Here is a 27544-nt window from a genome sequence, read left to right as displayed (position 1 = left end):
ACAATACAGCCTGCCTTCCTCACCGGTTTGTCCAGGAGTGAGGCGTCCCTCTTCTTTATGCTGCCTCCCCAGCACACCACTGCGTAGAAGAGGGTGCTCGCCACAACCGTCTGATAGAACATATGCACAGCATCTTATTGCAGATGTTGAAGGACACCAGCCTTCTAAGGAAGTATAGTCGGCTCTGTCCTCTCTTGCACAGAGCATCAGTATTGGCAGTCCAGTCCATAAGTAGTACATAATCCAAATACTTAAATATGTGAAATTTGTGTGGTGTGAAAGATAATCAAACATGCAGTCTTCAACCCATTCTATAGCTCCTAGAAGTAATCTTAACACAAAATAGGAATAATTAGGATTGGTGGTTCAAAATTACATGTGTTTTTCTCTAGTTATTTAGATTTTTCATCCTCTATATCCCAAGCTAAGACACTTATACCAAAATCCAGGCATATTAATGACTGTGCTTTGGTTTGGTGATGCAGATACTCAATAAACAAATTCTGCTCAGTAAAGGAATATTCAAAAGAAAATTAGGCCATTCACAAGACAAGCTGAAAGGGAAGTTCAGGAGTGTATGACATATGAAACTCTCAAAGTCTCCGTTTAAAGTGTTGGAATAACCTAGCTACAGTCCAGGTCTAACACGACAGAGATGTCATAGAAGGACATGAAAGTTCATATTAGAGATCCCAGAAACAGATTTGTAGAATTCCTTCCACTAATTGATGAATGAGGCAAAATTAATCTTCAACACTGAGAAAGATTGATCATTACCCTCTGATCATTAAATTACAGGAGACATCCACATTCAGTTAATCTACTAAAGGTGGCATAACTAAGTTACTTTTTTATATATGGTACAGGGTATTGCATACCTTTACAAAACAAATACAGGTACTCGTCGACATACGACCTATGCAAGTTACGACTGTTCGACTTTACGACGCGTTTGACTGTTTCCCCTGCCAGCTGTTGGCAGCGCCAGTTTCCCGCACTCTCAAGTCTCGCTACGCAGCAGTAAAAATATACGCAGCAGTGTTGCCCCACGTGTGTTTGTGTCTTGTTGTTTTGGCAATTTTCGATAATAATATAACCCTAACATATAACCCTATAATATTAACACTAATAGCAGCTTTCTACTCAAAACGGCAAACTTGAGAAGCTGCCAGCATCAAACCCAGAAGCTCTTGATTGGGCAGTTCTTAGGATTGCACTACGCAAGCAGTCGCATCAACTGCTTACCGCAACCTGCTTTCTTTTTTCTTCTTGAATAAAAGCGCACTTGTTCTGTTATACTTGTACTTGTGAAAGTGTTTATTTGATATTTGGACTTCAGGCTTCACACCAGTCATTCTCAGTCACACACACCACTCACATCCACATCCACAGTTATCCCAGTCTCGTTCGTGCACAAGTTTTATATACAATCATCACATTCAAATGTTAACAGTTCCCACACACAACTGCTGACTCCCAATCAAGAGCTTCTGGGTTCGATGCTAGCAGCTTCTCGAGTTTACCGCTTTGAGTAGAGAGCTGCTGTTATTGTTAATATTATACAATAAAAACATACATTTGATTTACGTCTGTAACAACCATTGTAAATTTATAGTGCTTGTCAAAGTTAGCGTTCACGCTCGCCCCGATCTGACACTGCTCTTTTCAAATAAAGACGCGCTATAACAGAGGTGAACTCAGATCAGAGAAAACAGAAGCCCTCCCCGCAAGAAATGTCGACTCACAGTGTATGAATGGCGTATGGAAGAAGTGTGTTAAAAGCGTTATGTAAATACTTTTGCTGGATTTAACAGTGAACAAGAACTTGATGAGATTCGTGAAGAAATAGTGAAACTGTCAAAAGACCTTTCATTGGAATGTGAAATGGAAGATGTCGAGGAGTTGCTAGACCGGGAATCAGGTGAACTTATGAATGAAGAGCTGATAGAATTGGAAGAAGAAAGAGTGGCGGAAGAAGAAACAAGAGAATTGGAGTAAGACGAAGAGGAGGAGGTGCCACAAAGAATGTTCACCACAAAGGGATTGTCAGAAGATTTATCTACTGAATAAACTCCTCGCTCATTTTGAAAAAATTGACCCAAATATTGAACGATTTGCGAGGATTGAACGGATGGCACGCAACACATTTCGTCCTTATTGCGAAATTTATGAAGAGAAAAAAAAAACAAACAATTCAGACGAAGCTCACTATGTTTATGAAAAGAGCAACTCCTCCCATCACCCCGTCCGCAGCCTCGCCTGATCTGATGAAGGCGATATCGACAACCCGCAGCCAAGCACCAGTGGTGCCAGGAATTAAATGTACAGTACAGTATTTCTTGTTTTGTACGTTTTCCACATATTAAACAAATTGTACTGTAGTATGCTGTGTTTGTCTTAGAAAGTAAGAAAATGTTGATAAAATATTACTTTAAGATGATTACAATATTATTACCCAGTCTAATATTCTTACCTTAAATTAACATAGGCCGACTTACGTCCAGATCGACTTACAAGCAGTCAGTCGGAACCAATCGCGGTCGTAAGTCGACAAGTACCTGTACCTTAGTTTTAAAATTCTGTATTTACTTATTCACTCTAGGCCACATACGTAATATTGGTTTAGATGACAATCTGATTATATCCATAATAAATAAAAAAAAATTAAAGAAAAAAAAACACTAAATGTTACTTCAACCAGACTGTACATCTTCATAAAAATTAAGACATATGTACATGTACCCTAAAGAGCAGCAAAACTTAACACTTTACTAGATTTATTTTTAGTTACATACTATGGCCACAAGAGGGAACTATACACAAGAATTTAATTTTCTGAGGTCTGACTTGGGAATCCTATAAAACTCTGATCTAAACTCTGGTAATCTACTATGCCTAACTAATTTCAAGTGTCACATTCCAGTTAATATTAGTAGTCTTAAAATGGTCGCATATTACATAATATTGGACTGTTAGCAGAATTTGGCAAATAACAGAAGTGCTTTACTGCACATAGACAAAAAACATGCTGCAAAATCATAGGATGAGGTATAGCTAATTAAAAGAAGAATTTCTTACAGGTTTTTTTAAGCTTTAAGAGTCTGGGATTTGTTGTGTATACATTAAAATACAAAAAGCAAAGAAAAATGTGACCTGGAAGAGAAATCATAGATCTATTACATGCACCAATTTTTAAGTATGGCTTTATTTAACAGCATCACTTAATGTACTAATATTTAAAATCAAGTAATATTCATCAGTACAACTTTAATATTTTCTTCAAAATAATTACTGAAGCAAAAACATTAAATTAAGATTTTTAACAGGAAGATTTTTAAAGCATACATAAATTTTCCTGCATACTGCTAATCAGTACTCCCAATTCTATTTAAGAAAATACTCCTACCTATACCTAGTCATAAACTCTTATTTGCTATTGTTACTCACCAAGATAATTCTAAAATTTGTTTATTCCTAAAAAATGGTCATGGTGAGTTTTGCACGACATAGGTATAAACTTTAAAAATACAGATTAAACAGACAAAGCTGCAGGTTTTTTTATGCAAGATTAACAATGCTTCTGCTCAAAGACTAGATTTAACCATTTTGACATCAGAAAAATGTCATTAGAAAAATATCTTTGGATATGAGACAATATTCTAATTATACAGTATTAAGTTTATACCAATGGCACATCACAGTGGTTTTCACTTTAGTGACTTCATTATCATCAGTATCTCTTTTATGGTTTAAAATTAGATAGGCAAAGGAGTAGATACAGAGCTGTTTGTAACTGAACTAAATTTGGTCTTTTGAAGGCCTTGAACTGAGATTTTCAGATAATTTTCAGTCATCATTCTGAATATCAAGGATCCTATAAATGCAAGGCAAAAATTATTTGTTTCATATAAGCCCAGAGTCTTTTCAAAATGTGTTTAAACTAAAAAATGTCTGAGCAGTGTAAAGTTCTGTTCAATCATCCATAGATTTGGCTTGCATTCACAACTGCCATATCTGCTAAACAATTCACATATTCAAAACTGCCAAATTGGCGTTTCTCTAAAAGCTGAAGGGCTAACAGATGTATTGAAAGTACTTAAGCAGTGTAGTTCTAAGGAACCATATTAATACAAGTCTATGGTTATCACCTATCTGGACAATTAATTGCAGTAAATCAGGAAAAAGGCTTCAAAACAAAAAGTGTCTTTAAATATTTATCGGGCTAACCCGAAATTCTTTAAATTCCGTAACCCCTCAACACAAGCTTCAGTTCTCACCTCTACAGTCTACCAGATGGTACTGTCTCTCTACTTTACAAAAAGGCAGTCAAGTATTAAACTTTCTACTCTAAATTTTGACCAGTTTTGATAAAATCTGTACTGCTTTTCTAAATTTCAGGTATATTTTTTTCTTTTAAATGTATCTTTTGATATATAGATCTTCTGCAAAAAATGCAAACAAACCTTCAGACTACATACAGCAAATAATCTCAAATCTACTTAAACATCAGATATCAAAAATATAAATCTGGAAAGATTCATAGATTTTCTTTATTAAATTATTCATCAGAGAAGTAATGACATTGCTTACCAACCAGAAACTTCAGGTTAGGGAAAAAAGTAAATTAATGCTTTGATCACTCTAGCTAGTACACTAGCTAGTAAAATAAAAACCAATCACATATATTAGAATTAAAAATTCATTTTTACAAATGAATTGAACTTTGCATTATAATGGGTAAATCATCATTATACCATGCCTTTTACACTGCCATACAAGGAAGTAAGGCATACTTAGCCTAAGATTCACCAAAGAGTCATGGACCATTCAGTCCATCAAGATTGTTAAGCTACTTTATAGATAGAACATCATCAAAAAAGAAACAATGAGATATAACAAAATAGGACACAGTGCAAACCACTGAAACAAATCAATGCTGAAGCCAAATGACCGAAAGAAGAGATCGAAAACTTGTTTCAGATTATATCAGTAAACATGTGCAAGGTTAACTTTTAATAAAGTTATAAACAGAAAAAAAGTATAATATGGGAGAAAACATGGTGTATCAGCCATAATATAAACAAAACAAAATTCATAACTTTCACTTTAGTATCATTATATGACAAACACTATAATAAGGAATTCTATAATGACAGAGCTATAGTACTCTGTGTTGTGCTGAAATGTTGTGAGCAATGCAGACACATGGACAAATCTTTAGAAAGACTTTCCCACAGTAGGAGCCATAAAGGTGAATGAGCACTCACCAAGAGTTGAAACAAAATTAGGAGGAAAAAATGTAGTGAAAATAAAAACAAAACCATATTCAGAATAAATGGTTTCTGAACAAAATCACCAACACACATTAAACTATAATAGCACTGTTATAAGTAGCCTTATAGGGCTTTCGACATTTTTGAAAGGAAATGTTTCTGGAAGGAAATGTGTTTTTTCCAGATAACAGACCAACATCTCCTTCAAGTCATTGAAGAGTCTGAAATTCCAGCAGATCTAAGCAAGCTGACTTCTGTGAAAAACAAACACTATCGTAAATCACATGTTATGGTAATTAAAAAAATACTAAACCTTTCCTTGCCTAGGAATTGTTAATATACAGTATGAATATTCTGTATTTATTGCTGTTTAGTTTTATTAAGTTATTAAACCTCACACAATCCTATAATGTTTTTCCAAATTTCTTCTGTACAAAATTTGCTTATGATAAATGGGCTGGCACGATTACAGTAGGTTATAAACACTCTTGTGATAGGAGAAAAGATAATATTTTACTGTAGTAACACAGTGAAGTGTCTCATGCAAATGCATTTTACACCATTTTAAATCATCTTGATTACTTCATTAAATATTAATCTGAACTTCCCTGACACTTATGGCATACAGTGTAATTAAGTAAAAGTGTTATCCTCAAGATTGACAGCTCAAACAGCAGCACCACAAGTGAGGATAATGCTATTTAAAGAAAGTTGGGTATGCAAATGTTTCAAGACTAAATATTTGCACAGCTTTCAATGCAGCATAGTATTGGCATCAGACCTATCAAAAATGCCAATTAGGAAAAGCATTCCTTTTTGATTTTAATGAAAAAAAATTCAAAAGGTATATGGATACTTGGCTACCATCCAAAAAAATCCAAACTACATTGGCTTTTTGATGGGGTTAGGGGTAGGGACTACAAAGAAATGGCCTAAAAAGGCCGACAAAATTTTGTGTTAATAAACAGATGGGCTGCAGTTTTGTTGCTGAACCAGTCACACTAGAACACACAAATCATTATACTTTGCTTGCCACAGGCTATGTATACTGGCTGAAGACAGAGCACAGTTTTACACCCTTTTTCAAAAGATGAGAAATTGACACTTAAATGCACTGAGAAATGCTTACCCTGGACAACAGGAAAAAACATTGTATAGTTTAATGAATTCTATTCCCTGTTGAAGGAAGATTTGAAATATAACAAAAAAGACCTACTGATCCTACTGAGTGTGAACAATGGCAACTGATTAAAAAAAAAAAAAAAAAAAAAAATTCATTGCGTATGGTCATGAAACATACTGAACCATTTAAATCATTGATTGTGGGGTAACACTTGAATGCCACAGTGTGTGTGTGTGTGTGTGTATTATATATATATATATATATATATATATATATATATATAAATATATAAATATTGCAGTTAATCAGGTGCATTGCATAATGTTATAAGCACACCTACCTGTTGACTACTGAATTTAGCTTAATGCAACGGTATTAAGAATACAAACATTAATTTTCCTAAAGAAAACATTTCCACAACATAATATCTTATAAAACTGATGCCACTGTGAATCATGTTATTATATATATGATTATTGGGTCATTATTGTGACCTATGCAGACTCAGCATACATTGAAATTCTTACTTTCATGTGCTAATCTATATGCAGCATATCACCATTCTCCAGCACCATCACTAGTGATAGTAAATAGAACTACATTACTATATTACACTATATTACAGGAGGATATGAGAAACATTGTGATGTAAAATGATTTGTAAGTAATTTCATTTCAATAGATCTTACAACAATAATTACAGAAGCCCACTATTATTATAGTGTCAATGGTAATTTAGCCAATGAACCACAAAGATAACTAGCCAGCACGTTAAAAAACATGCATCAGGGTGACTAAAAATGGTTCAGTGCACTGGGACTTTACCTAAACAAAGAGTAAAGAGTACTTAGAGAAACTTATGCTTCCAGGAAAAGCAAGAGCTGACCTGGACTTAACCAATAATTTTATTTAATTTCTTGAAAGATACAAAAGAGCCATAAGTTTTCCTTTCAGCACAAAAGTAGAATGAAACTGTAGAAAGACCAGTGGAAGACAGAAAAAACATAACTTCACAATAATTCAGAAATTAAAGTAAAAACTCAATGTGAAAATGAAAATACAACATTTATTCTAACAATGATTGATCTATGTCAAGTTTAGAATCAACTTACTGTGTAACCTTTGAGTAACAGTTTTACACACTTAAAAAAGCTTGTGGTTTTCCTCTGGTCCATACTACATGGCATTTCTAGAGTAATTATACTAACTTACAGCTTAGAACAAATATTAGGGAAGGCTGCATGAATTAAAAGGAGTTTTCATCTACGTGACTAAAAACTGTAGCTTTGACATTGGCTACATTCTTCTCATCGCAATTATGCTGATAAGAACTGGTCTCTCTCACTTCTATCAAAGTAAGAAGCAAGGTGATTTTTTATTTGAAAAATCATGGGCTTAAAGGTGTGATGTGATCAATGAAAAAGGCCAGTCTTCTTCAAAAACACTAAGCTACTACATAGTTTTGTTTTTTTTTTTTAATTTATATAAAATATTGGTATTATTTGGTATAATGAAATGCCAGATGTAAATGTTTCACTTGAAATTTGTATTTTAAACTTTTATTTTTCATTAAACAAACAGCAATGATAACAATGATGATAATAATATTAGTCTTCCAACTAGAAACAGCAAAATAAAATTAAATGATTAATATGACAACATGACCATAATTCTAGGATTACAGGCTCTAAGAATCATTGAATTATAGTGTGAGCTCTTCCATGTATTGCCAACCTTTCCCCTAACAGATGCATTAATTCTTGGGATTTGAGGTCTTCCACTTGATCAGTGGTTTCAGTCTGCTCTTCTCTGGTGATTTATATGAAAATGGCGGCATTGTTTCAGACCTCAGTTTTTTTTTGCAAAGGGCCCATCTCTTACCTTCATTTATTGGTTGAGAACCCTGTTTTCAATTCAACAATTTTAGAGAGCTTCAACATAAGTTTAGTAAAATTAGTATGTATGTTTTAACATAGGCAGAGTGATTGCACAGACTACCTTATAGCACCAAGGTAAGCACTGGTTTTGCATGTTCTCCCTGTGAATTTCTCAATTGATGAGTATGCATAGCTGTGTATGATTACCTGTTTAAACACTAAACACTAGAAATATGTCAGTAACATTTCTCAATTAAGAAAATAAGTTTAGTCATTTAGGTGCAGTGAAGTAAGTAACATCCATCCGCTTTTATCATCCCCAACCCGACACCCCAGTGATTTGAGGTCTGAACACTAGCTATTTCAAAATAATATTTCCAAATTACAGGATTAAAACTAAATAGATATCTATATAAATAAAGTATCAATCTATCTATCTATCTATATCTATATCTATATATCTATCTATATATATATATATATCTACAGTAATCCCTCCTCCATCGCGGGGGTTGCGTTCCAGAGCCACCCGTGAAATAAGAAAATCCGCGAAGTAGAAACCATATGTTTATATGGTTATTTTTATATTGTCATGCTTGGGTCACAGATTTGCGCAGAAACACAGGAGGTTGTAGAGAGACAGGAACGTTATTCAAACACTGCAAAAAAACATTTGTCTCTTTTTCAAAAGTTTAAACTGTGCTCCATGACAAGACAGAGATGACAGTTCTGTCTCACAATTAAAAGAATGCAAACATATCTTCCTCTTCAAAGGAAACAGAGAGGAAAGCAAACAAATCAATAGGGCTGTTTGGCTTTTAAGTATGCGAAGCACCACCGGTACAAAGCTGTTGAAGGCGGCAGCTCACACCCCCTCCGTCAGGAGCAGGGAGAGAGAGAGAGAGACAGAGAAAAACAAAGTCAAAAATCAATACGTGCCCTTTGAGCTTTTAAGTATGTGAAGCACCCTGCAGCATGTCGCTTCAGGAATCAGCTGCACACAGAAGGTAGCAACGTGAAGATAATCTTTCAGCATGTTTAGACGAGCGTCCGTATCGTCTAGGTGTGCGAACAGCCCCCCTGCTCACACCCCCTACGTCAGGATCAGAGAAAGTCAGCGCAAGAGACAGAGAGAAAGTAAGTTGGGTAGCTTCTCAACCATCTGCCAATAGAGTCCCTTGTATGAAATCAACTGGGCAAACCAACTGAGGAAGCATGTACCAGAATTAAAAGACCCATTGTCCTCAGAAATCCGCGAACCAGCAAAAAATCCGCGATATATATTTAAATATGCTTACATATAAAATCCGCGATAGAGTGAAGCCGCGAAAGGCGAAGCGCGATATAGCGAGGGATCACTGTATATATATATATATATATATATATATATATATACACACACACACACACACACACAGTAGAATCACGCTTATCCGACATAAACGGGCCGGCAGAACGTCGGATAAGCGAAAATGTTGGATAATGGGAGGTGTTAAGAAAAAGCCTATTAAATGTCAAACTATGTTATAAATTTACACATTACGAACCTAATACATAATGTTTTCGGATCTCGAACGTCTCTGAACACGTACAAATTGGGTTATGACCAAAAAGTTCGCCAAACTTTTGCATCTGTTCACGACCACACACTCGGTATACGAAGAAGCCAGTTTCCCTTTCGGTTTGTGCGCGCCGATGATTTCCGCACATGTTCAGTCTCTCCCTGTGCATTCCCTGTGCAGCAAGAGAGAGAGAGCGGGAGAGAGAGAGAGAGACAGACACACGCGCGAGCGAGCGAGACATATTCGCACACACACACGCGAGAGAAAGAGAGACATGCACACACATGCGAGAGAGACACATGCGCGCACACACGCGAGCGAGCGAGAGAGACACAGGCACGCGCGCACACGAGCGAGCGAGACATACGCACGCACACACGTGAGCGAGAGAGACACACGTGCACACACGCGAGCGAGCGAGACACACACGTGCACACATGCGAGCGAGTGAGAGAGACACAGTGCACACACGCCAGAGAAGGCAGGCCACATAATCCACTGTAATTATGTTTTACAACAAAACAACAGAAAAATTTAACTGAAAAAAAATGAACTTGTGAACAAAAAATAGACTACGCTCATGCTCGCAAGTTGCAGTTCTTGTTGCCGATTGATGCGTTTTTTTGCGGTGGGATGTCGGATAATACAGAATGTTGGATAAGCGAAGGTCGAATAAGTGAGACTTTACTGTATATATATATATATATATATATATATATATATATATATATATATATATATATATATATACAGTACTGTGCAAAAGTTTTAGGCAGGTGTGAAAAAATTCTGTAAACAAGAATGCTTTCAAAAATGGAAGTGTTAATCATTTATTTTCATCAATCAACAAAATGCAGTGAATGAACAAAAGAGAAATCTAAATCAAATCAATATTTGGTGTGACCACCCTTTGCCTTCAAAACAGCATCAATTCTTCTAGGTACACTTGCACACAGTTTTTGAAGGAACTCGGCTGGTAGGTTGTTCCAAACATCTTGGAGAACTATCCACAGGTCTTCTGTGGATGTAGGCTTCCTCACATCCTTCTGTCTCTTCATGTAATCCCAGACACACTCGATGATGTTGAGATCAGGGCTCTGTGGGGGCCATACCATCACTTCCAGGACTTCTTGTTCTTCTTTACGCTGAAGATAGTTCTTAATGACTTTGGCTGTATGTTTGGGGTCATTGTCCTGCTGCAGAATAAATTTGGGGCCAATCATATGCCTCCCTGATGGTACTGCATGATGGATAAGTATCTGCCTGTATTTCTCAGCATTGAGAACACCATTAATCCTGACCAAATCTCCAACTCCATTTTCAGAAATGCAGCCCCAAACGTTCAAGGAACCTCCACCATGCTTCACTGTTGCCTGCAGACACTCATTATTGTACCGCTCTCCAGCCCTTCGACGAACAAACTGCCTTCTGCTACAGCCGAATATTTCAAATTTTGACTCATCAGTCCAGAGCACCTGCTGCCATTTTTCTGCACCCCAGTTCCTATGTTTTTGTGCATACTTGAGTCGCTTGGCCTTGTGTATGGCTTTTTGGCTGCAACTCTTCCATGAAGACCACTTCTGGCCAGACTTCTCCGGACAGTAGATGGGTGTACTTGGGTCCCACTGGTTTCTGCCAGTTCTGAGCTGATGGCACTGCTGGACATCTTTCGATTTCGAAGGGTAATAAGCTTGATGCGTCTTTCATCTGCTGCACTAAGTTTCCTTGGCCGACCACTGCGTCTACGATCCTCAACGTTGCCCGTTTCTTTGTGCTTCTTCAAAAGAGCTTGAACAGCACATCTTGAAACCCCAGTCTGCTTTGAAATCTTTGTCTGGGAGAGACCTTGCTGATGCGGTTTAACTATCTTGTGTCTTGTTGCTGTGCTCAGTCTTGCCATGACATGAAACTGTCTTCTACAACCTCACCTTGGTAGCAGAGTTTGGCTGTTCCTCACCCAGTTTTAAGCCTCCTACACAGCTGTTTCTGTTTCAGTTAATGACTGTGTTTCAACCTACGTGTGACATTGATGATCATTAGCACCTGTTTGGTATAATTGGTTGATCATGCACCTGACTATAATCCTACAAAATCCCTGACTTTGTGCAAGTGTACCTATAAGAATTCATGCTGGTTTGAAGGGAAAAGGTAGCAACACCAAATATTAATTTGATTTAGATTTTTCTTTTGTTCGCTCACTTTGCATTTTATAAACTGATAACAATAAACAATCATTATTTATATTTCTGAAAGCATTCTTTCTTTACAGCATTTTTTCACACCTGCCTAAAACTTTTGCACAGTGCTGTATATTTTTTTTAATTACTGGATTGCACAGAGCAAATACTTTTCTAATTGCACACATGTACTCTAGCCGTCTAGTGACAACAATTGAAGAAGAGGTTAAGCAGGTGCATAGTGTGGAATTAAGTGTCAAAAACTGAAGAGACATTTGTAAGTACACATTCAATCTTGCATGTGCCGAGAAGTAAATTTGATCTGCCCGGTTTCAGGTCTCACGGGGCTAGTGATTATCACAGCAACACTGGTGTAAGACAAGAAGCAAACGTAGAGGTCAGTACGGTGATCTCTTGCACAGCACAATCACACAACCAATCAGGAAAGAGTGAGTTTTGTATACCCCCAGTAGTATCCATTGTATGTATGTACTATACATTAGTAGGTTCAAATACAAATGTACATTGATAGATTTAAATACAACAAATGTAACTTTTGTTAATTCCGTTCAATGTTCTATATAGTGCGATCACAGTTTTGCTTCTAAGATCAGCCAGTTACATAATTATTTTTCACAGAAGGACAAAAGTTATTAAACACTGGCAATTATGTCCAAAACTAATGCTTTCCATTGTTTTATATTAATCCCGCTGTTTGATATGAATGAACACTGAAATGAAATGTTAGACTATTTGATGATATATATTTGTTCATGTTTGTTTTTGTTCCTCATTATACAGAATATTTTCTGTATTAGCAGGTCAATATCTAGAACTGTTCTAAAAGTGATGTTAGACCAAACAAGTTTACCAAAACTAAACATTATTACTGTAAGCTAATTAATAATTATGATAAGATGCAGTCTTTCTCAAATTGGCCTTGGTGTACGGTTCCCAAACAATCTCAATCCTGGCTTAATCATTGACTTTAGACAGTGGACACTTAAGAGGAGAATGGAGTGGAATTTAGTAGAAAAGAAGTACTATGAGACAGAGTGGTGGTATTAAACTGCAGCCACTGTGTAACTAGTGGTCCTTTTAATGCCCGTGTTTTTCCGGACAATTTTAAAAATTGTTTAAACATATTTTTTGTGTTCCTTTAACCTGTAACATTTTATCTTAATGCTTTATTTTTGTACTTCTCAACCAACTTATGTGTGTAAAAACCAACATTTTGGAATTCAACCTTTCTTCTTATTCCAAATACTTACAGTCATGATTTCTGCAAGTACTTTTATTCTTGCTCTATTGCAGTGGGGGAAACCCTGAAAATTGTTTCCTTTGTTGGACTGTAAAAATTTGGTACTGTACATCCCAACATTCAAGTAAAAGTCAATGTCAACCTCCAAGCCTACAGGATTCAAAGACGGTTACAAAAGCTAAAGTCCCTTGCATACCCCTCAATACGAACATGCATTGTTCATTAAACAAAGGATCATTACAAAATTAGGTATGAAGTTCTATCAAGTATATAAAGCAGGTATTATTTGTTCAATTAACTGAAAAGAAAGTCTGGTGCCACTGAATGTCAGGACTGAGTCTGACAACACTTGTCTCGAGTAGTTAGCTTTTTAAAAGTGGTGTATAAAACTAGCAGATTTACCTCCTTTAATTCCAAACAATGTGATTGTAGGCAAAGTAATTCCAAGACATCTACACACACACAAAGTACAGCAATTGATCTGATAAAACTGTAAATAATGTATTCCTAGGAGGTTGGCAGCAAGATTAATTATCCATTTAGCGGCACATACATCTGGATGAGATGCTGACATTTTACAGTGAGGTTTCAAATAACAGTTTGGTCTAGTAAAAGCTACAAATCACTTATCTGTATTTATGCAGGAAACACAAATGTTCAGAAGCTGCTATCATTAGGAAAATTAGAGGATACTAACCTCACACAGAAGTACAAAACTACTGGTCCGGACTTTTTAGGAAAATCATGTTCCAGTACTCTTCGGTCGAGCTGCAACCAACTGAAGTGACCACTGTAAAAGTTAAGAAACAAGAATGCTTACTATTCACATCATTTTAAAAAGGTTTATTATAAAATATATTTCATCATTTATGAGAACTAATGTCAGACATAAAAACATGCCCATTTTAAATAGATAGATAGATAGATAGATAGATAGATAGATAGATAGATAGATAGATAGATAGATAGATAGATAGATAGATAGATAGATAGATAGATAGATAGATAGATAGATAGATAGATAGATAGATACTTTATTAATCCCAATGGGAAATAAAACAGCATGCAATTTCATTTACTTATAAGAGTGTGTTGTGACTAGGCAATACATTAACTGGAATATAGATCACCTTAACTATAAATTTATGAGGGCAAATCCAAAAGTAAAGGCAATTTGATAATTATGTGATAAGAGCAACAGATAGAAGCTTATGCAATACAACATGTTCATGATTGCTTATGGGTAGTTTGAATACACACAGCCCAGCACTCTGCCATTAGTTCTACTTGAATCCAAGATTAAATGAACATGGATATCCTGCTGCGGAACAACATAGTGTAGTGAAATTTCTTTGGGCAGAGGGACTGAAACCTACTGAAATTTACTGAAGGATGTGTTGGCAGTATGAAAGTAAAAACAGGATAACTCAAAGCAAAGTTTATGAAAAAGCAGAAAGTTTTAAAGAAGTGTGTCCAAAAAAACACTATCTGGTTGACCATCAACATTGTACATACAAGCCCACATAGACATACATTGTCTGCTGATGCTGGACATTTAGAAAATCAGCCATGAATCTGCACATACCTTAAGGCGTAATGACCTGGAACACTATACAGATTAAGCTATTTGGGCACCCATGATGCACAATGATCTACACAAGCCAACTTCCTTCGGTGAATTTTATCAAGTTTTTACTTCCTCTGCCAAAGAAACCTGACTGTGGTACACTGTTCAGCGATGGAAGCCTGCACCGGAACATACTGTACATGTTCATTTGACCTTGGTTTCAACTAGGCTAATGGCAAAGCGACGTGCTGCATGTGTTCAAACTATCCATAAGCTGTCACAAATGTGTTGTATTGCGTTACTGCATAATTTTCAATTTGTCTTTACTTTTGATTTCCCCTAGCATATACATCTTAATATATAAAAGCTCAAAAGGACTGACAGAATAACAAAGCACTTGATCAATTATAAGAAATGTATATTTAAAAATCAGATGGAAAGTGCTGGGATCTTGGTAACTTTATGGCTGGAATTAAAGGCAGTTTCATTTGCAAGACAATACTTCTTCAATATTTTTCAAACTCTTTTATTGAAAAAGCTAAACTTTTTCAGTTTAAGCAAACTGAAATTAAGAGACATGACAGAATTAATACAGTGGATCCCAGCTGCTACTTTACAAGGAGTTCTTCAAGAAGAACACAGGGACACAGACAGAACCTGGTTTAGAATAAACTCCACACCAACATTAGGAAGGGTTTCTAGACCAAAAAAAAAAAAAATAAAAAAAAAATAATCACACACGCATAGAAAAAGTTACCAAGTAGTGTGGTAGACAGTAGCATTTTGGATGCCTTTAAAACTCAATCTAATGGTATTTTGTAAGAATTAGGGAAACAGAGACTGACAAGCCATGTTAGGCTGCATAGCCTGTTGTTCTTATAATTGCTCTAATTTTCTAATGGGGCATTGTTCCCCTAAAATAATGTAAACTTTTTGCTGACAAGGCCTGTATAAATAATTTAATCAAAAACATTATATTTAATCTATTATTCACACAAACATCAAACATACTATAATGTAAAGAAAACTTAAAAAGAAACGCACCAGAAAGTAAGTACTCTCCATGAAATGTTTTTCATTTTTAACTATATTGTAGTCCAGGGGTGCCCAATACGTCGATCGCGATTGACCGGTACATCAGAAAGGTAGTGCAGGTAGATCACGTTGCATTCAAAAAAATTTTTTTTAAATGTTAGTCTATCATATATCCTCCCTATGGCATTTGCCACTTGATTGACATACAGGTTGGCCAGTCTAAGATCTCTTTTCTTCAAACACACTGGTCATCCTGCACGCACGATCAAACGCACGAGCTACTGCAAAACTCCGGCTATCTAAGTGATCTAGTTAGCCTTCCAATTTATATCGACTAAAGAAGGGATTTAAAAAAAAAATTTGTTGGTTATGGGCTGGATGTGGAATTGGAAAAGGATTTTTTTCTCTCACGAAGTGTGTTTGTCTGATCTGTCAATCTATCACTGCTATTCCAAAGAAGGAAAATGTGGAAAGGCACTTTTGAACTGTTCATAAAAACTACGAAACTGACTTCCTTCCGAAAAGCGATCAGAGAAAGAGAAAGCAGAGGGAACTAAAATCGAAGTTAATCAGACAGCCGTCATTTTTCACTCGGCTGAATTCAAAAGCAAAGGCAGACATACACCGAAGTATCGTTCCGGGTGAGTTACTCGATCATTAAGCATAAGAAGTCCTTCCAAGATGGAGAAATGATAAAAGAAGCCTTCGTTGAGGCAGATGGCTAGGGAGAAATTCCTGCTGAGATTTCGAGACCCCTGGCCAGAGAAAAAGGAGTTTTCTCCTTGTCAATAAACATGCAGAATACAAGCACCTTAATAACGATCAATGGCTGCTAGACTTGGCATTTTTTTTCCAATCTGACCAACATGTTGAATGAGCTTAATTTACAATATGATTAGCTCAGTTAATGCTTTCAAACGAAAAATGCAACATCTGTCCTCAAAGCTGCAGCGCCTTGATTTGGGGAACATCCAAAACCTCGTGTCAGAGCTGGAGACGCAATGGAAGGCGTGTGCGCAACTTGACAGCATACGCTACACAGAGCAGATTGAAAATTGTCTGTCAGACTCTGACAGACGGTTTCAAGACTCAGCTTTACTTGAGCCAATCGCTACATTTAAGTGCTATCCATTTAGGGAAGATGTTGAGGGTGATTCACCCGCATCAAAAATTGCAACACTGTTTCACCTAAAACTCCTCTATAGCGGAGGATGAGATTTTGACACTACAGGATGACATTCAGCTAAAATATGGGGGCTCATGGACAGTTTTGGAACTTACTCACAGAGGAAAAGTACCCAAACATGAGGAAATGCGCTACCTCCTTGACTGCATTATTCGGCTCTACTTACTTATGTGAGCCAGCCTTTTCCCACATGAAGATTATTAAATCCAAATACTTTAGTGACCATAAATGTATTGAATTGTTATTGTGCCATAAGGGTTATTCAGTTATGCAAGGTATGACAACATTTATTTTATGTATAAAGTATATTCAGTATATATATGATGATATATATATATTGTGGCACCCGGCGGGGTTTGTCGCCCGGCCGGGATGCCCAGGAGGAGCAGAGGAGGGCTTGTGCCTCCTCCAGGACACAAGGGGAATTCCTTCCTGGTTGCCATGGTAACCACGGGTACAGAGCTTTGAAGCTCTACCCTGTAGGGGCCCGTGGTCACCGCAAGGGGGCGCCCCGATGCCTTGGGAGCCCTGGACCTCAGTACTTCCGCCACACCCAATAGTGCTGGGGGGGAAGAGGATTGGGGACACCCGGAGGACTTCCGGATGTACCGTCAGAGCTTCCGCCACACAGGGGTGTGGCTACGGTGCCCCTTAGGATGCACCTGGAGTCCTTCCTGGGGTGAATAAAAGGGGCCGCCTCCCTCCAGTCGTGGGCAAGAGTTGGGTGGAAGTGGAGGAAGCTTGGTGGAGAGGAGTGGAGGCAGACGAGAAACTGAGAGAAGGCATTGTGCGTGTGGCCAAGGACTTGAGGGGTGATTGGTGCTGCGGCACTGGGTTTGTGCTCACGATAAGTTTAAATAGTAGTTTTGAATAAACGTGTGTGGTTTAAACATCATGTCTACCTGTCTGTGTCCGGGCTGTTCCCCACAATATTATATATATATATATATATATATATATATATATATATATATATACATACACAGTACTGTGCAAAAGTTTTAGGCAGGTGTGAAAAAATTCTGTAAACAAGAATGCTTTCAAAAATGGAAGTGTTAATCATTTATTTTCATCAATCAACAAAATGCAGTGAATGAACAAAAGAGAAATCTAAATCAAATCAATATTTGGTGTGACCACCCTTTGCCTTCAAAACGGCATCAATTCTTCTAGGTACACTTGCACACAGTTTTTGAAGGAACTCGGCTGGTAGGTTGTTCCAAACATCTTGGAGAACTAACCACAGATCTTCTGTGGATGTAGGCTTCCTCACATCCTTCCGTCTCTTCATGTAATCCCAGACACACTCGATGATGTTGAGATCAGAGCTCTGTGGGGGCCATACCATCACTTCCAGGACTTCTTGTTCTTCTTCACGCTGAAGATAGTTCTTAATGACTTTGGCTGTATGTTTGGGGTCGTTGTCCTGCTGCAGAATAAATTTGGGGCCAATCATACGCCTCCCTGATGGTATTGCATGATGGATAAGTATCTGCCTGTATTTCTCAGCATTGAGAACAGCAGTAATCCTGACCAAATCTCCAACTCCATTTGCAGAAATGCAGCCCCAAACGTTCAAGGAACCTCCACCATGCTTCACTATTGCCTGCAGACACTCATTATTGTACCGCTCTCCAGCCCTTCGACAAACAAACTGCCTTCTGCTACAGCCAAATATTTCAAATTTTGACTCATCAGTCCAGAGCACCTGCTGCCATTTTTCTGCACCCCAGTTCCTATGTTTTCATGCATACTTGAGTCACTTGGCCTTGTTTCCACGTCGGAGGTATGGCTTTTTGGCTGCAACACTTCCAATGAAGACCACTTCTGGCCAGACTTCTCCAGACAGTGGATGGGTGTACCTGAGTCCCACTGGTTTCTGCCAGTTCTGAGCTGATGGCACTGCTGGACATCTTTCGATTTCGAAGGGTAATAAGCTTGATGTGTCTTTCATCTGCTGCACAAGTTTCCTTGGCCGACCACTGCGTCTACGATCCTCAATGTTACCCGTTTCTTTGTGCTTCTTCAAAAGAGCTTGAACAGCACATCTTGAAACCCCAGTCTGCTTTGAAATCTTTGTCTGGGAGAGACCTTGCTGATGCAGTGTAACTATCTTGTATCTTGTTGCTGTGCTCAATCTTGCCATGACATGAAACTGTCTTCCACAACCTCACCTTGGTAGCAGAGTTTGGCTGTTCCTTACCCAGTTTTAAGCCTCCTACACAGCTGTTTCTGTTTCAGTTAATGACTGTGTTTCAACCTATGTGTGGCATTGATGAGCATTAGCACCTGTTTGATATAATTGGTTGATTATACACCTGACTATAATCCTACAAAATCCCTGACTTTGTGCAAGTGTACCTATAAGAGTTGATGCTGGTTTGAAGGCAAAAGGTAGTAACACCAAATATTGATTTTAGATTTTTCTTTTGTTTACTCACTTTGCATTTTGTAAATTGATAACAATAAACAATCATTATTTATATTTCTGAAAGCATTCTTTGTTTACAGCATTTTTTCACACCTGCCTAAAACTTTTGCACAGTACTGTATATATATCTCATTTTTAATGTAGGTAGATCATTTCGACCTGGTCATTTTAAAAGTAGCTCGCAAGCCGAAAAAGTGTGGGCATCCCTGTTGTAGTCCATTGTGTAATTTACATAAATGCAAATTTTGCATGTGGAAAATTAAGCAAAGCGTTACATTTATCATTACCTCAAAAATCTCAAACAATAATCAGGTGCATGTGATTAGATCATCAGAAGAGAGGATCTTGAAAGAAAACTATCTAATTTAAACCTCAGACATTTAGTTTGGTTTGCTCTTTGTTGTTAAGGTTTGTGTTTTCACCATGCATAAATCGAAACACCCCTCTAAGTCTTCAGAAAGTAATTTATAGATGCCTATGAGTCTGAGAAAGAATTTAAAAAGATCTCCAAAATATTGGAAATTAACCATTCCACTGTCTGAAAGATCATATACAAATGGATAAGATTTGAAACATCAGCCAAATTGTCCAGGCCATCCTAGTATTTACAACCTGAGAGGAAAACGAAAGATGCTAAAAAAAAGTCTTTGAGAATCTCAAAATTTCATCATGGGACCTATAGATAGCTCTTGCCACTGTTGGCATAAAAGCGTACGAGTCTATCACTAGAAAGAAGCGACACAAGTTAGTATGTTGTCTGGGAAGAACATCAGGGCAAGCCTAAAGTTTGCCTATGAACACATAGGCACAGACCCGCACTTCTTGAAAAATGTGCTCTAAAAAGACAAGGCAAAAATAGAGTTATTTGACTAGAAGAACCTAATACCAACTATAAAACTAGGTGCTGGAAATGTTAAGTTTTGGTGTTGCTTTCCTGCTTCAGGTCCTGGGCACATCACCATCATAGAACCCACAAAGAATTCTTCATTGTACCAGAGGGCTCTTAAGAATAATGTAAGACCATCTATCAGAAGAATAAAGCTTAACCAAGAATGGACCTTGCAACATTACAATGACCTGAAACATACCAGTAAATCCACCCAGGAATTACCAAGAAGAAAAAAATGGAGGATTCTGGAATGGACAAATCAAAGCTTGGATCTGAATCCCATTAAGATGCTGTGGGGAGGATTTGAAACAAGCTGTGTCTACAAAACAACTTTCACACATCACACAGTTGAAAAGATTCTGCATGGAACAGTTGGAAAACTTTCCTTCATTTGAAGTCACAGAGTGGTAGACTATTATAGAAAACAAATACTTGAGGCTGTTTCCGCAAAACAGCCAACACAAGCTACAAAAGCCAAAGGTGTACTTACTCAGATGGAAATGGCATAACTTTTCATGTTTCAGGTCAAATTATCTCTTTTTTATTACATCACCTTTATCTAAAGATGGTGTTTAAATGCAAGATCAAATCTTGATATGTCCACATGTGTTAAAAAATGGAAAAACACTGCATGATGTGTAGTTAGTTGTTCACATGATTATAGCTTTGGTTGTTTTTGGAGATCTCTTTAAAGAAGTTTTTAAGGTACTATAAACAAATCAAACTACAATGTTGTTTTAATTAATACTCATCTACTTACGTTTCATCTGTGTAAGAAATTCCAAAGTATTCCTTTTCTTTCAGGTTGAAGTGAGAAGCTACAAGATCCAAGAGATCTTTCGCCAGTAACTTTGGCTGCAAAAAAGAAAAGAAAAAAAAAAAAACACTGAAAAAAGGGGAAAAAAACCAGAAGCAATTTACATATTCTTGATACCAGACCTATTTGCTTCTCTAGGGAAACATATTTGAATTCTAGATGAAGACTGATAAATAAAACACAATGTTACATATACAATCTCCACACTGGATACTCTAAATGAGTCTCTTAAGTTTCTTGTACCTTAAAAAGAAATTATACTATAAGTAAGTAAATTGTAAACTGCCCTGGGCAGAAATGTCAAATAAACAATAAGATTGAAATTGATCAACTTTAGCAGTTTACAAACTTGTATATCAGAAGTTTTGCCTCTGATGTCAGTAAAAACAAATTTAGCTACCAAAATATATAAATTTTAAATGAGGTCTTTGAGATACAGAATCATGTTACAGTCCTTAGTAAGACTTCTGCTGATGATTAAACAGAAGGATTAAGTAAAATTTACATCTTAAAAAGCTTAATTTACCCTAAGCATATTACAGAAACCCAAACAGCATAAAAAAGTTGATGTACAATGGGCTAATCAGCATTAAAAGTGCTGGCAAGCACTTTTAAACATTGTCTTAGCACTCTTTTAATACCCACTTTTAGGTCGTACTGAAATGCTTTCCCAAACAACTGCTGTTACAACTTTCAAAAACTGCTAGTAAAGAAGGGGAAGAAGCAAAAAAAATCTATATTTTAAAACATGCCAGGGATGCAATGTGCTATAAACTATGGTTGCGTGCATGGGCTATGTTTCATTCTCTCTCATTTTTTTTTATTATTACACCATTTTATTCAACTTGCCCTCTATGTTTATCTGGGTCAAATTTTTTACCCAAATGTTTTACCCACTTTTACTGAACCGATTTCCATCAGACTTTGCATGCATGCTGATCTCCAGTTACAATCCAGTATTTCATCAGTTTAGATTACGTTACGTACATCAAATTTAAATCTCAATTCCTTTTATCATACTTTTAGTGATTACATACACACATTATATATTTTATTTATATATATATATATATATATATATACACACACACACACACACACACAGAGAGAGAGAGAGAGAGTGTCAGTCATATGAAAAACTTTGGGAACCCCTCTTAATTCTTTGGATTTTTGCTGATCATTGGCTGAGCTTTCAAAGTAGCAACTTCCTTTTAATATATCACATGCCTTATGGAAACAGTAGTATTTCAGCAGTGACATTAAGTTTATTGGATTAACAGAAAATATGCAATATGCATCATAACAAAATTAAACAGGTGCATAAATTTGGGCACCCGAACAGAGATATTACATCAATACTTAGTTGAGCCTCCTTATGCAAATATAACAGCCTCTATACGCCTCCTATAGCCTTTGATGAGTGTCTGGATTCTGGATGGAGGTATTTTTGACCATTCTTCCATACAAAATCTCTCCAGTTCAGTTAAATTTGATGGCTGCCGAGCATGGACAGCCTGCTTCAAATCATCCCATAAATTTTCGATGATATTCAAGTCAGGGGACTGTGATGGCCATTCCAGAACATTGTTCTTTTCCCTCTGCATGAATGCCTTGGTAGACTTCGAACTGTGTTTTGGGCCATTGTCTTGTTGGAATATCCAACCCCTGCGTAACTTCAACTTTGTGACTGATGCTTGAACATTACCCTGAAGAATTTGTTGATATTGGGTTGAATTCATCCAACCCTCAACTTTAACAAGGGACCAAGTCCTTGAACTAGCCACACAGCATGATGGAACCTCCACCAAATTTGACAGTAGGTAGCAGGTGTTTCTTGGAATGCGGTGTTCTTTCGCCATGTAAAGCTCTTTTTGTTATGCACAGATTCCTTAAATGATCCAAAAAAAACACTCTTACAATCTGAAAATTTTTCCAATTATAACCATTATTCTACATACTTTAATGAATTTTAATAAGATGTGTAATTTTCTTTCCATAGTTAATCTAGTTAAGATTCAAGTTCAAATCTATGCCTTTTAATTGAATTACATTAATTTTTAAATGGGCACCCCACGATTTTATTGTTAGTCATATATGACCAAGAAAATCTTAGTACAAGAAAAAAAATTCTTTTTAGTGCATTTTTAAATAAAATGTCACTTAAAAATCTTTTCTTTCTTTTTTTTTTTAAATTTTGGTTCAATATTAGTCGATTATGTTATGAATTCAAAACCCATTACACCTCCAGAAATCTCTACTTCAAATATAAATGAGATGGCAATCAGTCACGGTCCTACTATTCACAAACTTACTGAAAAAAATTGGAGGTGTGGGCAATTAAATTTAATGTTAAAGAACTACAAACCTGTCCCTGTCACCAGTCCATCTCCAAGTTACACCTTACTGACTTATTGCTACTGAACAACAACATTCAATAGGGAGTCTGTGGGAGGATGGTTCAAAATCGCAGTAAACGATTCTTGTAAACAATGAAGATATTAATGCTGAGAAATTACATCACGATTGTTTTGGGTGCGCATGCCAGATATAAACAGCCCAGGCCAGCTACTGAAAAAAATAAAAGTAGGTTTAAAAAAAAAAAAATTCTGTTTAAATGTGATTTCACTTGGCACATATATGGTGTTGCACAAATGCTTAGTTATATCCGACTCATAGAGACCCATTTATAAATCCTGTAACACAATAGGATTGCGGTAATGACAAAATTACTTTGCACATCCAGCTCCTCTGAAAACAGCAGAAGAGATTTGCATTTACCACTTGAGAGAAGCTAGCTCATTACAACACCGTGACCATTTATTGCTTATGTGTGCAGCTGACAGACTGCTTTGTTTATGCGAATACACAGTAGTAAATACAGCTGGGCTTGAAACAAGGGTTGCTGTAATTCATAACAAACAATTTAACTTGTTAGTTCAATTGCACTGTTACAATGCTTCACTGTATAACTGAATGAAGGGTGGATATTACAGTACATCTGCATGGCCCATATACATGTCTCACTATTATGAAAATAATCATATAATTTGTCTTTTTTACAACCATATTTAGGGGCTAATTGTATAATAATACAGTGATAACAATAAAACTTCATGTTCTTATATATGAAGAACAAAGAGAAGAAAAAAGGGTGAAACATTAAATGTGAACTAAAATAGGGATTTAATTTAGTAAAACCATAATTTGCAAGACAGAAAGAAACTTCTGAACGGCCCTTATTACACATAAAGTAGTGCCCCAACCCAAAAAAAAAAAACAAAACAAACAGTTGTCACCAAAATGTACTGAATAACTGCACCATAATATAACAAAAGAATAACAGGCACAGTTTTTAATGAGGAAAATATTTGAAACAATGCACTCAGCATTGCCAAAAAAACAACCAGGACTATTTCTATCCTACTGACCTTGCATGGGCTTATGCAGTAAGTAAACTACCACAGCCCCAGAACTACTAGGAGGCTGAAGCTAGAATCTGATTAGTAGAGTTTATTTTACTGTAGGAGTGATTAAGAGGACTTCACAAAGCACTGATGTTCAGAAATAAAATTATTCATTGATTTCTAAATTAACATCAACAATTGAAAAACAAAAAGGTACTACAGATTTAGGTCATTAGCCAAAGCAAAGAATGGGAATGATTCACTTTGGTCGGATACCGAATATACTGGCAAACACATGAAAGATGCTTTACATACATTACTTAAAGGAAAATGGCAAAAGGGAAATATAAAAGTATCACTTTGGTTAAAGAGTAGTAAAGTTTGGTTAATTAATGCAGCCTAAAAATAGAGTAGCTGCAGCCAGACACAATGTTACAAAAGGAATTTTAAGAGAAATCCCCAAAGCTGTAAATGCAAGGGTGTAATGTTTCAGAACATTGCATATATCAGTTGCTCGAGGTAAGGGCTCATATTTAGAGCATGTGGGAAGCTTATAGGTCCCTACTGCACATTAAAAACATCACAACAACACATAAAAAATCATTATGTAATCTTTGCTTTTCCATGTGCCCAGACCTTGTGATTTCACAACAGGACAATGATTGTGATGATGGCTAGATGGAAGCTCTTGTATCTATCAGCAAGAACTTGAGAAACTTCAGTGGAAAAATACCAGGAGAGAAACAGTGTATTATACAACAGTCTGTCTCTCCCTGATTGCTGGGTAAACTAATAGCACACATTATTAGCAGGCATTATGATGTCTACAACTGAACTCATGGCATAGATACATGCCTCTGTACTTGTCAGACTCAGCCAAACCTGACTGTCAATGAGTAAAGCTAAGTCAAGATTAAGATCAAGTTCAAATGTACTGTCATGAGTACTGTCATGAATAGCCCAATGAAATTCTTACTTGCATGTGTCTCACAGACTAATGACAGTACAATATAAATAATACACAACAAAAATAAACACAGGCAGGAAATACTACACTACATACTAAATAAAACATTTGTCAGTTCATGTGACTGTTGAATAACTTTTTGAATTGTGGATAAAAACTGTCCTTAAATCTATTAGTGCAAGTACTAGAACTCCATTAATCATTGTAGGCAGAGTGGTGGCTCTGAGGCAAGGGATCTGCACTGGCAATCGGAAGGTTGCCGGTTCGAATCCCGTAAATGCCAAAAGGGACTCTGCTCTGTTGGGCCCTTAAGCAACGCCCTTAACCTGCAGTTGCTGAGCGCTTTGAGAAGTGAGAAAAGTGCAATATATATGCAAAGAATTATTATTATTACAGTTGATCCAGTCACCCATGACTTTTTGATGCAACTTTCTTGCTTTCGTTTTCCAAAAAGACTGTGAAAGAAACATTCAGTATTGCTAATTCCCCAAAATGCCCAAGTGATGTCAGCACCTTTACCTAGGCCTAATTATGACAGAGTATAAGTAAGAAATTGAAGATGGTCACCTCTAATTTGCTACTTGATATAATTTGGAATCTCTATGACAAACTTTGGAGTTTTATCAAACACTTAATAACTCTCACATGTAGTACTGTTTTAGATCAACAGATGCATCCTTTGCCCTAGTTTCAGAATTTAGTTTATTTAGTAACTGGTTGAACCTCCTTCAGCATTAAAACCTCCACAAAATGTTTCCTTTAATTGCAGATCTGTCTTGCACAATTGTTAAGAAGAACTTTAGAAAATTCCTCCTTCCAAAACTGTTACAATTAATTGATTATTTTGTTACACTGTGCTTACACAACTCTCTTCAGGTCATGTTAGAGAATTTCAAATGGGTTGAGGTCTAAACTGTGACTTGGCCATTCCACAACATGAATTTTCTTCAGTTTAATCTATTCGATTATAGATTTACTACTGTGTTTTGGGTCATTGTCCTGTTGCATGAACCAGCTTCCACTACACTGGCATTCTGTACTACAACATTTTTATATACTTTTAAATACATTGTTTCCACTATGATAGTGAGTTGTCCATCCACAGGTAGAAAAGCAGTCCTAAAACCATGATGCTCACTCCACGAGTGGTGTGTAGTCCACCAGTAGAAATCTGTCAACCAGGAGAAATTTTTGTATATCATTTGTACCATAGTTTAAAATGTTAGAACATGAGAACCTCTGGTCTATACAGTGTGCATATTTTCATATTTTTCATATATGTAGTATATTTTTATTATATTTAAGTTTATTCTTATTTTTTGCACAATAAAGATATTTTGGAATTACGTCAATTGAATAAAATGGTTTCTACAAAAAGAAATATCACAGTACAAGTACCCACTGTTAATCTTTGGAATTGGGCCAATAAAAGCACCTAAACTGGATTCTGTCATTTGCTCAGAGGAAGATGCGCTTGCTGCTTCCTGAGCAGCTCTTCTTTTCTCCACCCTAGCGGCCCGCTTCTTCTCTTCTTTCGTCGGCATCTTTATGCATTAAAACTGATTAAGTAAGTGTTTGTGTTGCAATTACGAGTACGTTTTCTTTAATTTTTCACTTAAGCTGGCACTTAAGTCTTCAATCTGCCTCAAGAATAATCTAAGATATACCCGCTGCTGAGAGTTGACTCTACAATAAAATAAAATAAAAATAAAAAGAGTAATAACCTTAGAGGTTAATCATCCACCCCGAAAGCGGATAGTAGACTTCATGTAGTATATGTGTACCAAATTTCAGGTCAATAGGTCAAATGGTTTGCGAGCTACAGGTGATTTAAAATCCTGGACAGACAGACAAACAAACAGCCACGATAGTGTATTATATATAAAGATAGAGTTAATATACCTCCAGAATTACTGACATTCCTGGTAAAGCGAAGTAAAATAGGTTGTACGAAATTCACCTTTTGGTGCATTAC

At 36.6% G+C, this 27544-nt stretch overlaps 1 protein-coding gene across 4 annotated transcripts in view; it reads right to left on the bottom strand.

Moving 5' to 3' along the window:
* Positions 1-27544, bottom strand: part of frmd4a (FERM domain containing 4A) — a 449055-nt gene that overhangs the window by 95830 nt on the left and 325681 nt on the right. For all 4 annotated transcript variants that reach the window (XM_051931569.1, XM_051931568.1, XM_051931567.1 and 1 more), the window contains exons 3-4: positions 21142-21236; positions 13971-14063 (exon numbers count right to left, since the gene is read on the bottom strand). In XM_051931569.1, the coding sequence (XP_051787529.1) occupies positions 13971-14063; positions 21142-21236 (188 nt within the window). The remainder of the gene's footprint in view (positions 1-13970; positions 14064-21141; positions 21237-27544) is intronic.

Source organism: Erpetoichthys calabaricus, chromosome 1 (assembly GCF_900747795.2).
Source record: "Erpetoichthys calabaricus chromosome 1, fErpCal1.3, whole genome shotgun sequence".
Lineage (NCBI taxonomy): Eukaryota > Metazoa > Chordata > Cladistia > Polypteriformes > Polypteridae > Erpetoichthys > Erpetoichthys calabaricus.
This window is presented reverse-complemented; position numbering and strand designations above follow the sequence as displayed.